Below are 15,357 nucleotides of genomic sequence, written 5' to 3'. Positions count from 1 at the left end.
GAATGTTAGTATATTTCTATTCAAATTTACAATGCAGTGCTAAGTGCTTATGGATTTGCATGGGCTTCAGTGTGACTCATGGTAAATTGGACTGTGATTTATGATTAAATGCTACTGCAATTAATGTGCTATTAGGGCGCAATAACTGATTTGCCTAATTGCTGGTGGCGCTGTCAATTTAAACATTTTCAACTATTGTACATTGAGAGCAACATCTTTTTTTTTTTCATTTGCAAGAAAAATTACCACTGCCACTTTAAAAGGAAAAGGTAAATCATTTCATAAAGCAATGATAGGGACCTGTGCTGCAGATAGGTTTAAACAAAGAGAGGATTATAAAGGGTAGAGTTGATCAAATGTAGCCTTTTACTTTATATTGCATGCAGTTGTTGTACAGAAATGTGCCATTGAGCATTTCAAGGCAACAGCATCGGGATATTGGCTACTGGTATTGCCTCTACTGGCTGTCATATAGAAAGCAACTTGCCTCAAAGTGTTGTTCAACTAGTGTAGATTGGTAAGATAACTGCGCTGACAGTTTCGATGATGGTGAAGGGCTAGCTTTCCACTTCCCACAACACATACATTTCGCAGTGAGCCATAGTGTAAGTTATGTGTCATCAGAACAGAAACATCTTTGGAGCAGGCACTCAGTAAAGGCAATCTTCCACCAGGCAGTTGTATCAAAGTGAAATAGTTTATTGTGTCCACAGCCTTACGCGTTTCAATTTACAAACATTTAGTTATAGACTCACGAGAAAACTTCGGGCAACTTTGGGAAAATGAAGCAATCCGAGTGCCATACTGCCAGCAATTCGCATTCCAGCCAGCGGGAAGGCATTTCGGGGAGAGTACTCAAACAAAGAAGAGGAGATTTGTTGCCTTACGACTAATCTCCCCGAAATGGACTGTGTGCCACCACCCTTAAGTAGCTCATCATTAGGACTCTTTTTAAAAAAAAGTAGTAAAGTGATAATGGCTTCATATTCTTGTTTAATGTCAGATACCATAGATGCAATGTTAAAAATGGGTATATAAAGCACTTTTAATTTGGAAGTGTAATATCTCTGAAATTGTTATATCAGGGACAATAATGAGCATATCCTTCTACATGTCAAAAGTCAGTCCTAGAATATCTCTCTGTTACTTCATCTTGGCTTTTCCAGAGGGCTAGGGCCCACTTGCATCTGTACAGAGTAGCATCATGACAATGGTTATAAAATTAGGTCTGTATAAATATATTTCTATAATTTGTTCTGAAATGATGAAATGAACTTTGTCAGTACTGCACTTTGTAAATTACCCCTTGGGTCTCCTAGGTCCCACCACCACAGCAGCAATAAGATAAAATATTATAAAATATATATAATATATATAAATTCTAATATAAGCCCACAATGGAACTAAGGATGGAATGGGGGTTATTCTTAGACTAGGACCCACTAACGTCAGGTTGGGTAACCACTTAACCAGAAGGTTCCAAGTAAACAGATGACATATTTCTATATTAAAAACAGTGCTTAATGATTTAACTTGGCTTCCAGGGTATTTGCCATGAGCAATACTTCCACCCACATAATATATTTTTAATACTTTTGCAAAAAATCTGGTTAGCACCATTTCCAAATAAAAAGACAGAAAATCCAATACAGAAAAATAATACAGTAAAAATGTCGGACACTATTTTATGTCACGGAATTAAAAATGCAAATGACTTTGGAGTCTGGATGACAATAACATTTTGACATTTTTCCTCTTGAAATGTAAATATTATTGTTGCTATAATTATGGGTACATTACCCAGAATATATATAGTCGTACCATACTGATAAGACGATAAGACAATAGCTAAATAAGAGCGAAGGATCCAATGAGACATATGGGGGATTGATTATTATAGTAAAGTAATAAAAAATAGATATATTGTACAGATGTCACTATGCTTGCAAATCAGGTAGATGCAATTTAAATTGACTGATGTGGATACATACTCGTTGGTTCATACCAGGAGGTTGGGTTCCGGGTTCTTTCATTATTCAGATTATCCTGTTTTCTGTAAGTGTATAATAAAGTTTCTGTGATAGTGCACCTGAAGTGGTAGAAGTAGATGTCACATTGATCAAGTTTGAGTAGCTTAGCTTTATAGCATCATTCTTACCATGGCTTAGATTTTCTTTCTCACCTTGTATTGCTGTCATAATATTATTATAATATTATGGTATCTCTGTGCAGGCTATAAGAAAACTGATATTCCCTTATGGAGAGTTACCTTTTTGGCCCCATCTTGAAGTGTTAAGAATCCACAACATTTTGCTGACCACCAACTCCCTTCCTCCGATGCAATTCAGCTGTTCCCACCCAAGGCCAAGCTAGTTTTTTTGTAAGGGAAATATACAAAAGAGAAGTTATTAAAACCTCTGCTGTTAAAACATAAACATGCAAATATGCTGCAAAGTTCAGGTTTAAAGGAGTTCTGAAGCTTCCAAAACAGTGTTGCTTTAGATAAATCTAACTGGACTGCTACTCAAAAAGGTAGCTGTAGACCAGAAACAATAGAGGTGATTCTTAAAACAACATTTTCTTTAGAAACAAGTGTCCGTATTCATACTAGAGTATCTTCCAATGAAAATCCTGTTTTTCTCTGTTTACACTTGACCCTTCCTTCTTTGTAATAAATGATTGCCTTTGAAGGCATTGAAAAACATTTTTTCTAGCTCTTCATAATATCTGCCTGTCTGAAGTTTATTTAATGTGTGATATGGTATGATATGTAGTCCAGCAAAGTCAAGAATTCATTCTTGTAATACTGTTTCCTAGGTATCCAGGGACAGCTGTCCACTTAATATGTCTTTCCAGTGCCAGTCTGCTTTGTTTTCATATGTGTTCAAGCAGTTATCTCTAGAGACATCAACACAATTTTCATATTATTTAGCAGCTGAATAGCATTATGGACTCTCTTATGCTGATTTATTACAGCATTCTATTCAGTGCACTGTTATCTCCCTTTGTTATATAAATATGAACTGGTAGGTAAGATCCTCATAGGAACATCCTCTTGCGTCTCTATGTTGCTATCTACCTTTGGTTTACAGTATTTACTTTTTAACTGGCCACACACAGGCTGACTTTGGAAAACCGAACCAATAATCTCTTGAATGTTTTCACCATCACATGCCAGTAGTAAGGGTCAGCTGGGACACTGTAGCTTGGTATAGGAAATTGGCCTTTATAGGGCAGATCAAGTATTGCAACAACAGACAGAGTTAGGGACTTGTTGGGGACTTACTGTATGTGCTTACATAGGCTTGTATCTAATGTTTCAATGTCATCACTGTAACCTATGACATATAACTCATGACTCTTGTGTATTATATTGTGAATAAATGACTCCTTGATGTAAAATATAGTCTCATTCTAGGCATTTTCAGAAGTAACGATGATACATTGCTATAAAAATTATAATATTGCAGGGTTATTTAACAAACTGGGCAGTATAAACCACTGTATGTGTACACATACGAATTATGTTGGTTTCCTACGGCCCAACGTAGGTACGCAACATATTTTCCTTTCTGTGTTTTATGCTTCCGTTATAATATATATTTATATATATATATATATATATATATATATATATATATATATATATATATATATTTATATATACTGCATATATTAAACTGTAATGTAAAAATATATGTAAAACAAGTATAAAGCACTGGTTTACCATAGTTGCTATAGTTAATATTTGTACTTTTTATGAACTGCTGCACAAAATTCTTCCTATGCAAGTCTCAGCAGCCAGGGCACATTCTAAGGTAATAGAACCCTTTTGTTGTGCAAATAATGTAGGTTTGAGACTTTATAATAAGGCATTCTGGAGGAACCGTTTGCATGAACAAGGCTATCATGGGTCAGAAGTTCTCCTTATAATAAACAATTATTTTGACTACTAGAGATAATTATTTCTTTGTGCCTGTACAAGGTTTTCTATCTTGTTTAGAGACTGAGTTTTGTAATAGGTTAGAAAAAAAAGCTTATACTGACTATATGGGGTTTAATTAATTGCCTTGAGCTTTGAGCAGAATTTTATATGTACTTGAGTTCTACGGTAAAAAAAGCTTCTCTATTTTTTAGTCCAACCCCTTTAGAATGTTAAAATACCTTTGTTTAAAACTTGGAAATACTCCAAGTATTTCTCTATTGTCTTATAGTCCTGTACAATTCTGAGATGTTTCTGAAAGCTTTTTCTAGATGTATAAGTAAATCATTGACCTCCTTTTTCAACAACATTCCATCTGGATCTCTGTACAGGGGATATTCCGTCTCATTATAGAGCATGATAATGTCTCAGCTTAGCTCTGGTGCTTCCTTTCTTTTAACAGCTGCTACAGTATTGGCAGCTGTTTGCTCTTTGCAGCTGCCTGATTAGGAGCAACAAGAGAAGTAGCTTGTCCAAAAATGGGCACAATTTTCTAACACATCAATGACATTTTTTTTAAAATGAATATGCATCCCCTTAGTATATGTCATACATGTGCCCTCAGTTATGTGCTCTGATAAACGTTAGTCACTCTTAACTACTGCACTGCAAGTTGGAGTATCCAGTTTCAGACTGGCCCGGTGGGACACCGGGAAAAAACCATGTGGCCCCAACCCTTAATGAGCCCTCGCCGGGCCAGTCCTCTCTCCCGTTCTGATCCAACATAAAAATGTTTCTATTTTAGGCGCCGTGCAGCACCATCTGCGAATGCACATGACACAGCTCCTTCACGCATGTACGCTCCTTCACGCATGTACGCTCCTTCACGCATGTACGCTCGGTGCGGCATAGTAGGAGGTGGGGGGGTCAGAAGGGGCCCTGGACAGTAGTCCCGGTGGGCCCTGGGCCCCCCAGTGCGACCCTGTGAGTATCATCCCCCCTCACCAGCCTAACAATAGAACAACGGAAAGGTAACCAGATAACAGCTCCCTGACTCCTTGGTACATAAGAGAATTGCAATCAAGCCCACAAAGTCCCACTACAGTTACCTCAGTTACATTGAGTAGGAGAAACAATAGCCTGCCTGAAAGCAGTTTCATCCTGAAGTGCTGGCTCTTTTTGAAAGGATCAGGCCGAATGAACTTAGTGACTGTCTACAATAATATAACAACTAAAAAAATACACTTGTTGTTTCAGGAATGGAATTGCATATGGTAGATTGAATTATTTGCAGTGTAAACAATGGCTATAAAAATCATGACAAGATCCCTTTAACATACAGGAAAGGTTTAAGTGTCTTTCCTTTTTGGCACAAATAATGTGGCCAATAGACATTTTTCAGAGCAAAAAAATGTACTCGGCTTCCAGAAATATGAAGGAGAGCACTTTAATAAAGAAGTGATAGTGTCCTTTTAATATTTTTATTTTGTCCTTTTCCCCCTATTTTTCTGCCCACAATTATGTTTGTGACAAGTCATTTAGAAGAGCTTGCTGACCAGTAATTAGCGTTAGTGGGAGCACTTACCGATCCAAATTAGACCTTTGTGTGCTGCATGTCTGCCGGGATCCCATACAGTCATTCCTCTCGTTAAATATGCCAAAAAAACAGAGCACCACGCAGACTAATATCCATGAATTAAAAAGTTTATAGTATATTAAGCATTGATAATAAGCATTAATAATAATAATGTTAAGCATCGCAACAGCGTGCCACAAACAAGAAATGGGCTGCCCGCTTAAAGAACGCTTTCTGACTATTTACTAAGAAGCCCTTAAGTATGTTATCACATTTGAATCCAGCCATTCAACATTGCAGACATTTCAGTCCTTACTTTTCAGTCTTCTGTCCCCCAGCTTTTTTTTAGATAAAAGATTTTTTTGCATTTATATTACACTTTAAATCTAGACTGTGCCAATGTAATGTGATTATTGTCTCTCTTTTCCTTTGGAAATGGAAATGAAGCCAATGCAACAACGAAATATTCTTGCTAAAGAGTAGGAGCATTAGAGATAAGCGCTTCATCCCAATACCATTATTACTAACTTCCCCAGTACTTTATGAGTCCTCCTTTAAGTAGGAGCTGCTTTGAGAAGCTGACCTTATTAAACTATACATCATTTTACTTTTTATAGCGTGGGCAACTACCATGGGAAAACTGTTGACCAGAAATTATATTTGTTTGACAAAATATATTTATTGTAATATTTACTAAGACTGAGTCTAAAAAATGGATGGAAGGCTACAGATGGAACTGGAGAGAAAAGAGTCCATAGTTTGCATGTTTGCCTACCTTAGAGATCACATATGGTTTTTAAGAAGGTTGTATAAATCCTTCTATTGCATTCAGCAAATGCACAAAGATTGCAGTTCAGCTTACAAGCATGAATGAATTACAAGACTACCAGCTTCCAACATCTTGGTAGCCATGTCAATGCTATGTAACTTAGTGAGGTTCATATATCATTTTTGGCTTGCTTGTATTATACGGTCACTGAGGAGGCTGGAAATAAAGGTACATAGTCAAAAAAATTTACTTAATATCTCCAAATATGACCATGTAAACATACAACTAGGAAATGGTGGTTACCCATACAGAAAGCATTCTTACTGGAGGATCTTGGCTGAAATGTTTTATCAAATACTACACAAATAGTTCTTTAAGCACTATTAAGTACTATACTTTTTTTGAACATTTGCATACTTTATTTAAACACCCAGGCTCTTATATATTAAGTGTAATGTGCTCCTGTTGGGACTCGAGGTGCATGGTCAACTAAAAATGAGTATGTATGTAAGGATCAACAATATCTTGCATTGGGTTAAAAATTCAAAATATCTTTATTTCACAGACCCAATGTTTTAGTCCACATGCATGATTAATCCTTATTGGTCCCATTGAGTTTATTTAATGTTGAAGTTATTTTAAGTAGACTTAAAGTATGGTGATCCAAATTACAGAAAGATCCCTTATCCGGAAAACTCTGGGTATTCAGGATAACTGGTCCCATACATATACTCTCAAACATGTGCATACGCATACTCTTAACACACCCACTTCTCTTAGCTTTGTGTAAAGTGATAGAGGATTCGGCAACCTCCAATAAGGAGGATTCGGCAACCTCAAATAGCCTATAGAAAGAATTCACTGGCACACAAGACTTATGTTTGCAGGAAAAACCCTTGCAGTTTAAAGTACAACTTTTCTGGGCCACGTCTCTTTCTCAAGCATTGCGAATCCGTGGTGCATGAACTGTGTTGCTCTTCCCTTTAAGTTGGGAAGAGTTGCCTAAACCTGTGTTCTTGCCTGAAGACCAGGGGGCACATTTACTAAGCTCGAGTGAAGGATTCGAAGTAAAAAAAACTTAATATTTTGAAGTATTTTTTTGGGTACTTCGACCATTGAATAGCCTACTACGACCTTCGACTACGACTTTGACTTCGATTCGAACGTTTCGAACTAAAAATCATTCGACTATTTGACCATTCGACCATTCGATAATCGAAGTACTGTCTCTTTAAAAAAACTTTGACTACATACTTTGGCAGTTTAAACCTACCGAGGTACAATGTTAGCCTATGGGGACCTTCCCCATCAGTTTTCTAAGGTTTTTTTGATCGAAGGAAAATCCTTCGATCGATCGATTAAAATCCTTCGAATCGTTTGATCGTAGGATTAGCGGTAAATCCTTCGAATTCGATATTCAAATTCATATGATTTTACTTCGAAGGGTCGAATTCGAGAGTTTATTAACCCTCGATATTCGACCCTTAGTAAATGTGCCCCCAGGTGTATCTGTCTTTATGTTCCTGATCCTAAGCTTACCTGAAAAAAGAGAGAAAAGAAAGAGAGGAAGAGAGGAGAGAGACAGGAATATTCTTTAAATCATGTAACATTATGATTGCAGACTACAGTGCAAACATTAAGTTATATTAAAAGGTATCCATATCCACTGTATACTTTATACTTTTGGAAAAGAACAGAAATGTTTGCATTGCACTTTTACAGAGCAGTTGATTGTTTAAATTCCAATTGTACTCAAAGGCAAACTATACTACTAGAAAGTTTAATTAAAACAGGCTGGGGAATGTTCTGTGGAAAGTCATTTAGCACTGCACTCATCTAAAGTGAAATTAGTGCTTCATATTTCTCCATTACAGCTTTGTTATGCAAGAGTAGCAAGTATGGTAGCAAGCATGTCCCTCCTCTCGTTTAGACAAATTCTTCCACTGAGCCGGTACAGCTTATCTAATTGCCTATTCCAATCGCTGTGATACATTCTGCCCTCATCAGTGATCAAAAGTCTTAAAGAGAATCATTATTCCATATGTTTTACAATCCTGTTCTGCCTTTATGTTTCATAACGTTGCCATATTGCATACCATTATATTGCTGTGTTGCCTTACTTTGCATTTGTTTATCTTTCACATCTCTCTGGCTCTGCTACTTGTTTCTGTGATGCATCTCCTCCTTACTACCATGCAACCATGTTACATTTCTGTAGGCTTTGTGCCACCCAGTAGATTGCAGATAAAATGAATTCACACCAGCCTAGATGTGAAAGAAAGCAACATTGTTGTTCAAGGATATAAAGATTTGTTGTCAGCGACACCCAGAGTAACCTTAAGCAGGTTTGTGTTTTATTCACAGCAGGGTTTTCCCAAAAGGTCTTATAATTCTATACATTATTATAATTCTTCTGAAATCAGAACAGACAAGGCCACTGGCAGTCTGAATATTTAGAAAACCAGCCCTTTCCAAAGTGCCTCAGCCAATGTTAGTAAAACTCAAACCAAGTCACTCACATACTTTTCTTGAGCACCCCAAGTTTTACTACTTCCTCCTTTTCCTGGACAGAGATCTCATTCTTAATTCCATACACTTTTGCAGGTAATGACTCAATAATTCCAGCACCATCTCTAGATTTTTAGCCAAAACTATCACAGCCCCCATTATTCTCCAATGTGCTTCATAGAGCATTCTAGGAAAGATATACATTCCCTTTTTACTTTGCCACACTATATGAAGCCACTCTTTCTCCAATTTTTTTCTCATTTTCCAATTTTAATAGGGCTAAAATCGGGCACTGTATTTCAGCTAGCTGACTTTGATCGCCCATGTGGCCCTAGCCTTAAGGAACCTCAGCATCTGTTTATGACCATTAGATGTGTGGTTTTATGGCTGTATATAGAGAACACCTCTACCAAAGCAATACATGAGACAAATACACCTAGATGTAGTTGTGTAAAGGTTTGGGTGTTTAATGAGAAACCTAAGAAGAACATGAGTTATATTCGAGTATTTCAAAAGCAAAAGAACTGTCAATAAGTGTTAAGATGTAAAGACATTCTGTCACTCGCTGTGTCCCTTTAAGGTCTGTTTTGGCAGCAATATCTTATTTTTCTCATACAAAAGCAAACTTTATTTGCCTCCAGCGTTCACACCATAATATCTGACTATAATCATAAGCATAGGAATTTACATCACCATAGACTTGTGTGCAGAATAAGATTTGGCTTCATCCCATGTGCTGACGGGAAAATACACCCTATTTGATTTATTTTTTTCTAATGCTTGCGTCAGTAGAGTCTCCACTGAGAATCAGCTTCCATGGTAATTTCATTTTAAAGAGGAAATCATATTTAATTTGAATCTTTTGCAAACTGCCTGCCTTACAAATGCACATCTTCTGGCAGTAACGTATCTGCAGTGGCATTTGAATGGAAAAGAAAATTCAAACCGTAACCTTAACAACCAGTTTTGTCTGATGATATCTGTTGTGCTCTCCAAACCACTTGCTGCACTTCATAAGATGCTGGAGAATGGCCTGATGCTTTCTTGTTTTGCTTAAGCAGGATGAGCAGAGCCCTGGGAAAACCAGCTTGATGGCAGGTTCTGATACAGACGTACATTGAATTTTGAATTTTTTTACTTAGAAAATTCCCTCTAATTCACTTCGTCCCTTGATAAATCTGCCCCGTAGTGTGTAAACAGTAGGCTCAGATTCATCAAGCAGGGGAACATGACATCTACCAATGAAGGAAACTGTACATCTCTAATCCTTCTGGGTAAAAAGATATTTTATTAGATATCTTAAGATGAAGATTTTGAGTGGCTTGATAAATCTAGGCTTTTTAGACCAATTTCGAGGTGGTAGAATTAAATACATAAAAATAATAATGGTGATTTGTGGCAATCAACCAGCTATTCTATTCAAGGTAGAAATTTGAATGGTTGTTGTTGGTAACCAGAGTGTAGAATCTTCACACACAGCTTATATCATGTTCTCGTTGGTTTGATGAGCTTTGTTTCAAATGTAAGCCTCTGGTCTTCTGAATAAATCCTGTGTTCTTCAGACTTAAAGAAGGAGATTTAAGATGTAATATAATAAAAGCTGCAATTACTTTTGGCCTAGTAACCCATATATAGTGGTATCCAAGCAGGAGCTAGCCCTGACTGTCAGTTGTGGGTTACTAGACCTGGGCAAACTTTGCACCTTTTATGACATTACCCTGTTAGCCTTCATTTTCCAAGCTTTGATGAATTAAATGGTCTCCATGACAATTTTTTACAGCTCCAACACTGGTGCTGTAAAAACAGCACCAACATTTTCAGGGGAACCCATAATTGTTTGAAAACATCTGGAACACATCTGGAACACATGCCTGTTTTTAAATTTCCTCTAGATTGCCACAAATTTGTGTCTCTTTATTTGAAATTATAGCTATGAGCCAGCTTGTTATATTGATTGCCTCTTTATAGACTTCAGTAGAACAACACTATATTTTAATGACCACCATGGGTGCCATTATTTTCTGACCTACTGAACATGAAATGTTTGGCAACCATTGTGGAATTAACCACTGATATGGAATATAGACATGTATAAATCATCTGTAGAGAATACATCATATGTGCACAGAATGAGCTACACCCTTGTGTTATTGAAAAGTAAAATAAATGAATGATAAGTAAAATAAATGAATGACAAACAGCTAATAAGAGGGTGTATTTTCCCTTTTAAGAATCAGTTTGGTTTAGCTTTTAACAAAACCGTATTAACATCTGTATCCTTAGGTCCGGAGAGTTCCTGGGTCAAGTGGACATCTACACAAGAACGAAGATGGAGATTGGGAATGGAGTGATGATGAGTTGGAGGAGAAGAGTGCAGAATTTAAAGATTCATATTCCAAAGAAAAGGTAATTTTTAATCCTTCTCCCAAATGTCATTTATGCTAATCCCTTCCTTATTTTTGCTTGCTACTTGGCTTCAACTTGAATTCTTATAAGGTTTTCTTCTCTCTTTGTAGTCAGGAAAAGACAATGAAAGTGAAAATACAGAGGTGAGTATGTTTTTGGATAGTATATGCATATATCACTGAACTCAAGTGAATTGTTGTACTTGATAGATGAGAATCATTTTATGATGCTAGCAATGGTTTGCCTTACATATTTCATGGATGGTACTAGGTGTAAAGTGCAGAAACACTGAACTTCAAAAAAACAAGTATATATTTTTTGTTTACACAAACATACATCATTCAACAGATTGAAAGAAAACTATGATAGCATTTTCTCTGACTCCAGGAACCTATTTTCAACCCCAAGTTCCCCTCACAGAGTAATTCAGCTCCTTCCTTCCCTAGTTCCATGTACCAATAGTCCAAGAGGATCTTGATAACTAGTAAAAATATGGCAGGTAGACCTATAATTTGACTACCTACCTTCATGAGAAGAAGAATGCTCCCCCACCATTCATTTTCTCTATCTTTGTTATGCTTCTCCCTTTAAAAAGGAAAAAGGTCACAAGGTAACTCACCAAGAATAGGAGGATGTTCAGGTGCACTGTCATAAACCTTCAGCTGAGGGAGCAAATCCAAACCGTGATATAGTTGAGCAGGTGCTCAAAAGACCATTCCTCCACACAGATGTAATAAACATCAAGTATATTTATTAGGTTCTATTAATTCGCAGGCGTCAAAATAAATTTTCGCCGCTGCCCATTGACTTTAATGGGCGTCAGAATTGTCGCCAGTGGCGGAATTGTCGCCGGCGTTGGAATTGTCACTGGCGTAAAAAATATTCTGCCGCCGGCTTCAGAATTTGCAGTTCGTGAATTTTCCGCCATTTCGAGAATTTCTCGGGAAATCTTTTCTTAGCAAATGAGAAAGTTATAAAAATGTGGTTGCCTGCAACCTGTTGAAAATTAGGTAATTTTGACCAGGTGAGGGACTTTATATATAACAGAGTAATTACACCTCTTTTCTGTCTAAAATGAACGAGGAGTTGTGGGTGGAGCACAGCAAATGGAAACAGATAATTATTTTCATCTCGGATCAGCTAGTCTAAATGTTAATTTCACACATACTGTATTTTTCTGCTTTAAAGTTCTCCTAGTAATTTTACTTTCCTTATTGGCTTTGCCTTATTTTACTTTCCTTATTTACTTTGCCTTATTTCAGCTTTGTGGCTTGTTATTTTCCCAATATTAGATATTATGGCCCTAATGTGGTTTGGATGCTGAATCACAACAGTATGAATGATCACTTTTGATCCACAAAGTATAATAATTAGCAGGAAAAATGCTCAAAAATCGTTCTGTTAATTAAAAATAAGGTTACTATACAAAGCAGTTTAATTTTATAGCACAGCGTTAAACCTATTCGTTCCACTGTATATCGCCATCAAAAATGTTATAATAGAAATTAAAGGGTTGTGCAAAGTCTAAGGACCCTTTTATCTTTTACTATCGAGTATATTAATAGCTGATCCATTACAATTACGGAAAACACCTAGAAAGCACACAATTATACATTAAAAGGGAAATGAAACACCAAATAAATGACATAGATACGGATTCTGTCTGCTAGTAGAATAATAATGGATACAATTATGATAGCAACAAAAGGGGCATATGAACATAAGGAATGGAAGGAGATGGACAGTTTGCAGCATTACATGTTATTCTTGGAAAACCTGCAAAACTGAAATTAGAAAGGAGGAACCCGGGGTACTGCAGCTTGAGAAAATGTAGAAAATGTAACTGGCATTCCTATATCTATGGCATTATACAGCTTCCAGCATACCTTATAGAAGAGGTCTTCTCTATTGGACTAAGGTTCCAATATTTGGTTGGACCACCTTAAATCTTAAGGTTACAGATATATAAAAACAAGGTTATTCTATGTATATCCAATACTGTAAATACTGTAAGTATTCAGGTGCAAATATCATCTTGACTAGCTTCACACTACACCCTTTCTACTGATCTGATGCCTTTGTTAGTAGTGGTTTGGGTTTGGGAACCACTGCTTAACAGCCTTCAGCTATAAAGGTGGAGCTGTACTTAAAGATGGGACACAAGGGGAACATCTCTGAAAGAGATACCCAAAAAAATCTCTAACAAACCAAACTGCATGTAGTTTAGTTAACTACTAGTTTTTCTACTTTCTAGAAATGGCCAATAATGTATTATGTTAAAACATATCTAGTCATTTTAATTTCTGATTTTCCTGGCCCATAATGTTATTTAGATTTGCGTTAATAAAAAGTGCCTCTCTGTTTTTATTACACGATGTCAGAGAATATCAGAGAAAACGATCAGGAAGTGTAATTGGCTGTGTAGTCTTTGAAATTTTTCAAAGTGACCTCCTCCAGACTAGAGATGGCGCGAACTGTTCGCCGGCGAACTTGTTCGCGCGAACATCGGGTGTTCGCGCTCGCCGGAAGTTCGCGAACGTCGCGCGACGTTCGCCATTTTGGGTTCGCCATTGTTGGCGCTTTTTTTTGCCCTCTCACCCCAGACCAGCAGGTACATGGCAGCCAATCAGGAAGCTCTCCCCTGGACCACTCCCCTTCCCTATAAAAACCGAAGCCCTGCAGCGTTTTTTCACTCTGCCTGTGTGTGCTGAAGAGATAGTGTAGGGAGAGAGCTGCTGCCTGTTAGTGATTTCAGGGACAGTTGAAAGTTTGCTGGCTAGTAATCGTTTTGATACTGCTCTGTTATTGGAGGGACAGAAGTCTGCAGGGGTTTGAGGGACATTTAAGCTTAGGTAGCTTTGCTGGCTAGTAATCTACCTTCTACTGCAGTGCTCTGTATGTAGCTGCAGTGGGCAGCTGTCCTGCTTCTGATCTCATCTGCTGACTGCTGCAATAACAGTAGTCCTTGTAAGGACTGCTTTTATTTATTTTTTGTTGTTTTACTACTACTACTACTACTACTATAAGAGCCCAGTGCTATTAGTCTAGCAGTGTTGGGGAGTGGGACTGGTGTGCTAATCTGCTGCTCCTAGTAGTTCAGCAGCACCAACTTTAATTTTTTTTTTTAATATTCATTTTTTTTTTATTTTACTTTTTTTTATTTTACTACCGCTGTAGTAGTGTATAAGTTGACCTTTTAGGCATTATTTGCCCTGTAGGCATTTTTTGCCCAGTGTGTTATTCAACCAACTGCCATCTAGCTGTGTGACCTTGTTCACATTCTGTCTAAATATCCATAATATTACCGTCTCCAGAAAAAACACCGGAGTGACTTTTTTCAAGCAGCCATAATATATTTTACGTAATCCGTATCCATCGCTGTAGTAGTGTATAAGTTGACCTTGTAGGCATTGTTTGCCCAGTTTTTTTGGCCGCAGCCACTGAAGCACAGAGGCCAGAAAAAATATGCCATATAAATGCTGAAAATAGTCATTTTTTGCCATACGTTGACTCAACGTATATGGCAAAAAATTGCTATTTTCAGCATTTATATGGCATATTTTTTCTGGCAACTGTGCTTCAGTGGCTGCGACCAAAAAAACTGGGCAAACAATGCCTACAAGGTCAACGTATGGCAAAAAATGACTATTTTCAGCATTTATATGGCATATTTTTTCTGGCAACTGTGCTTCAGTGGCTGCAACCAAAAAAACTGGGCAAACAATGTCTACAAGGTCAACGTATGGCGAAAAATTACTATTTTCAGCATTTATATGGCATATTTTTTCTGGCAACTGTGCTTCAGTGGCTGCGTCCAAAAAAACTGGGCAAACAATGCCTACAAGGTCAACGTATGGCAGTTGTTTAAAGAGAACAGTAGATTACTAGCCAGCAAAGCTACCTAAGCTAAAATGTCCCTCAAATCCCTGCAGACTTCTGTCCCTCCAATACAGAGCAGTATCAAGCAGATTACTAGCCAGCAAACTTACTATCATCTGTCCCTGAAATCACTAACAGCTCTCCCCCTACACTATCTCTTCCAAGCACACACAGGCAGATTTTTCAGATACATTTTTGCCCTTGATCCCCCTCTGGCATGCCACTGTCCAGGTCGTTGCACCCTTTAAACAACTTTAAAATCATTTTTCTGGCCAGAAATGTCTTTTCTAGATGTTA

At 37.3% G+C, this 15,357-nt stretch overlaps 1 protein-coding gene across 1 annotated transcript in view; it reads left to right on the top strand.

Annotated features, from left to right (window-relative positions):
- The window catches only part of stk39.S (serine/threonine kinase 39 S homeolog), a 166,500-nt gene that overhangs the window by 64,974 nt on the left and 86,169 nt on the right, over nt 1-15,357 (top strand). Inside the window, exons 11-12 of the mRNA XM_018238844.2 lie at nt 11,059-11,181; nt 11,292-11,324. Coding sequence (XP_018094333.2) covers nt 11,059-11,181; nt 11,292-11,324 — 156 coding nt within the window. The remainder of the gene's footprint in view (nt 1-11,058; nt 11,182-11,291; nt 11,325-15,357) is intronic.

Source organism: Xenopus laevis, chromosome 9_10S (genome assembly GCF_017654675.1).
Source record: "Xenopus laevis strain J_2021 chromosome 9_10S, Xenopus_laevis_v10.1, whole genome shotgun sequence".
In the NCBI taxonomy this organism is placed as follows: Eukaryota; Metazoa; Chordata; class Amphibia; order Anura; family Pipidae; genus Xenopus; species Xenopus laevis.
The sequence above is the reverse complement of the archived record's forward strand: the minus strand, read 5'-3'. Positions and strand labels throughout refer to the sequence as shown.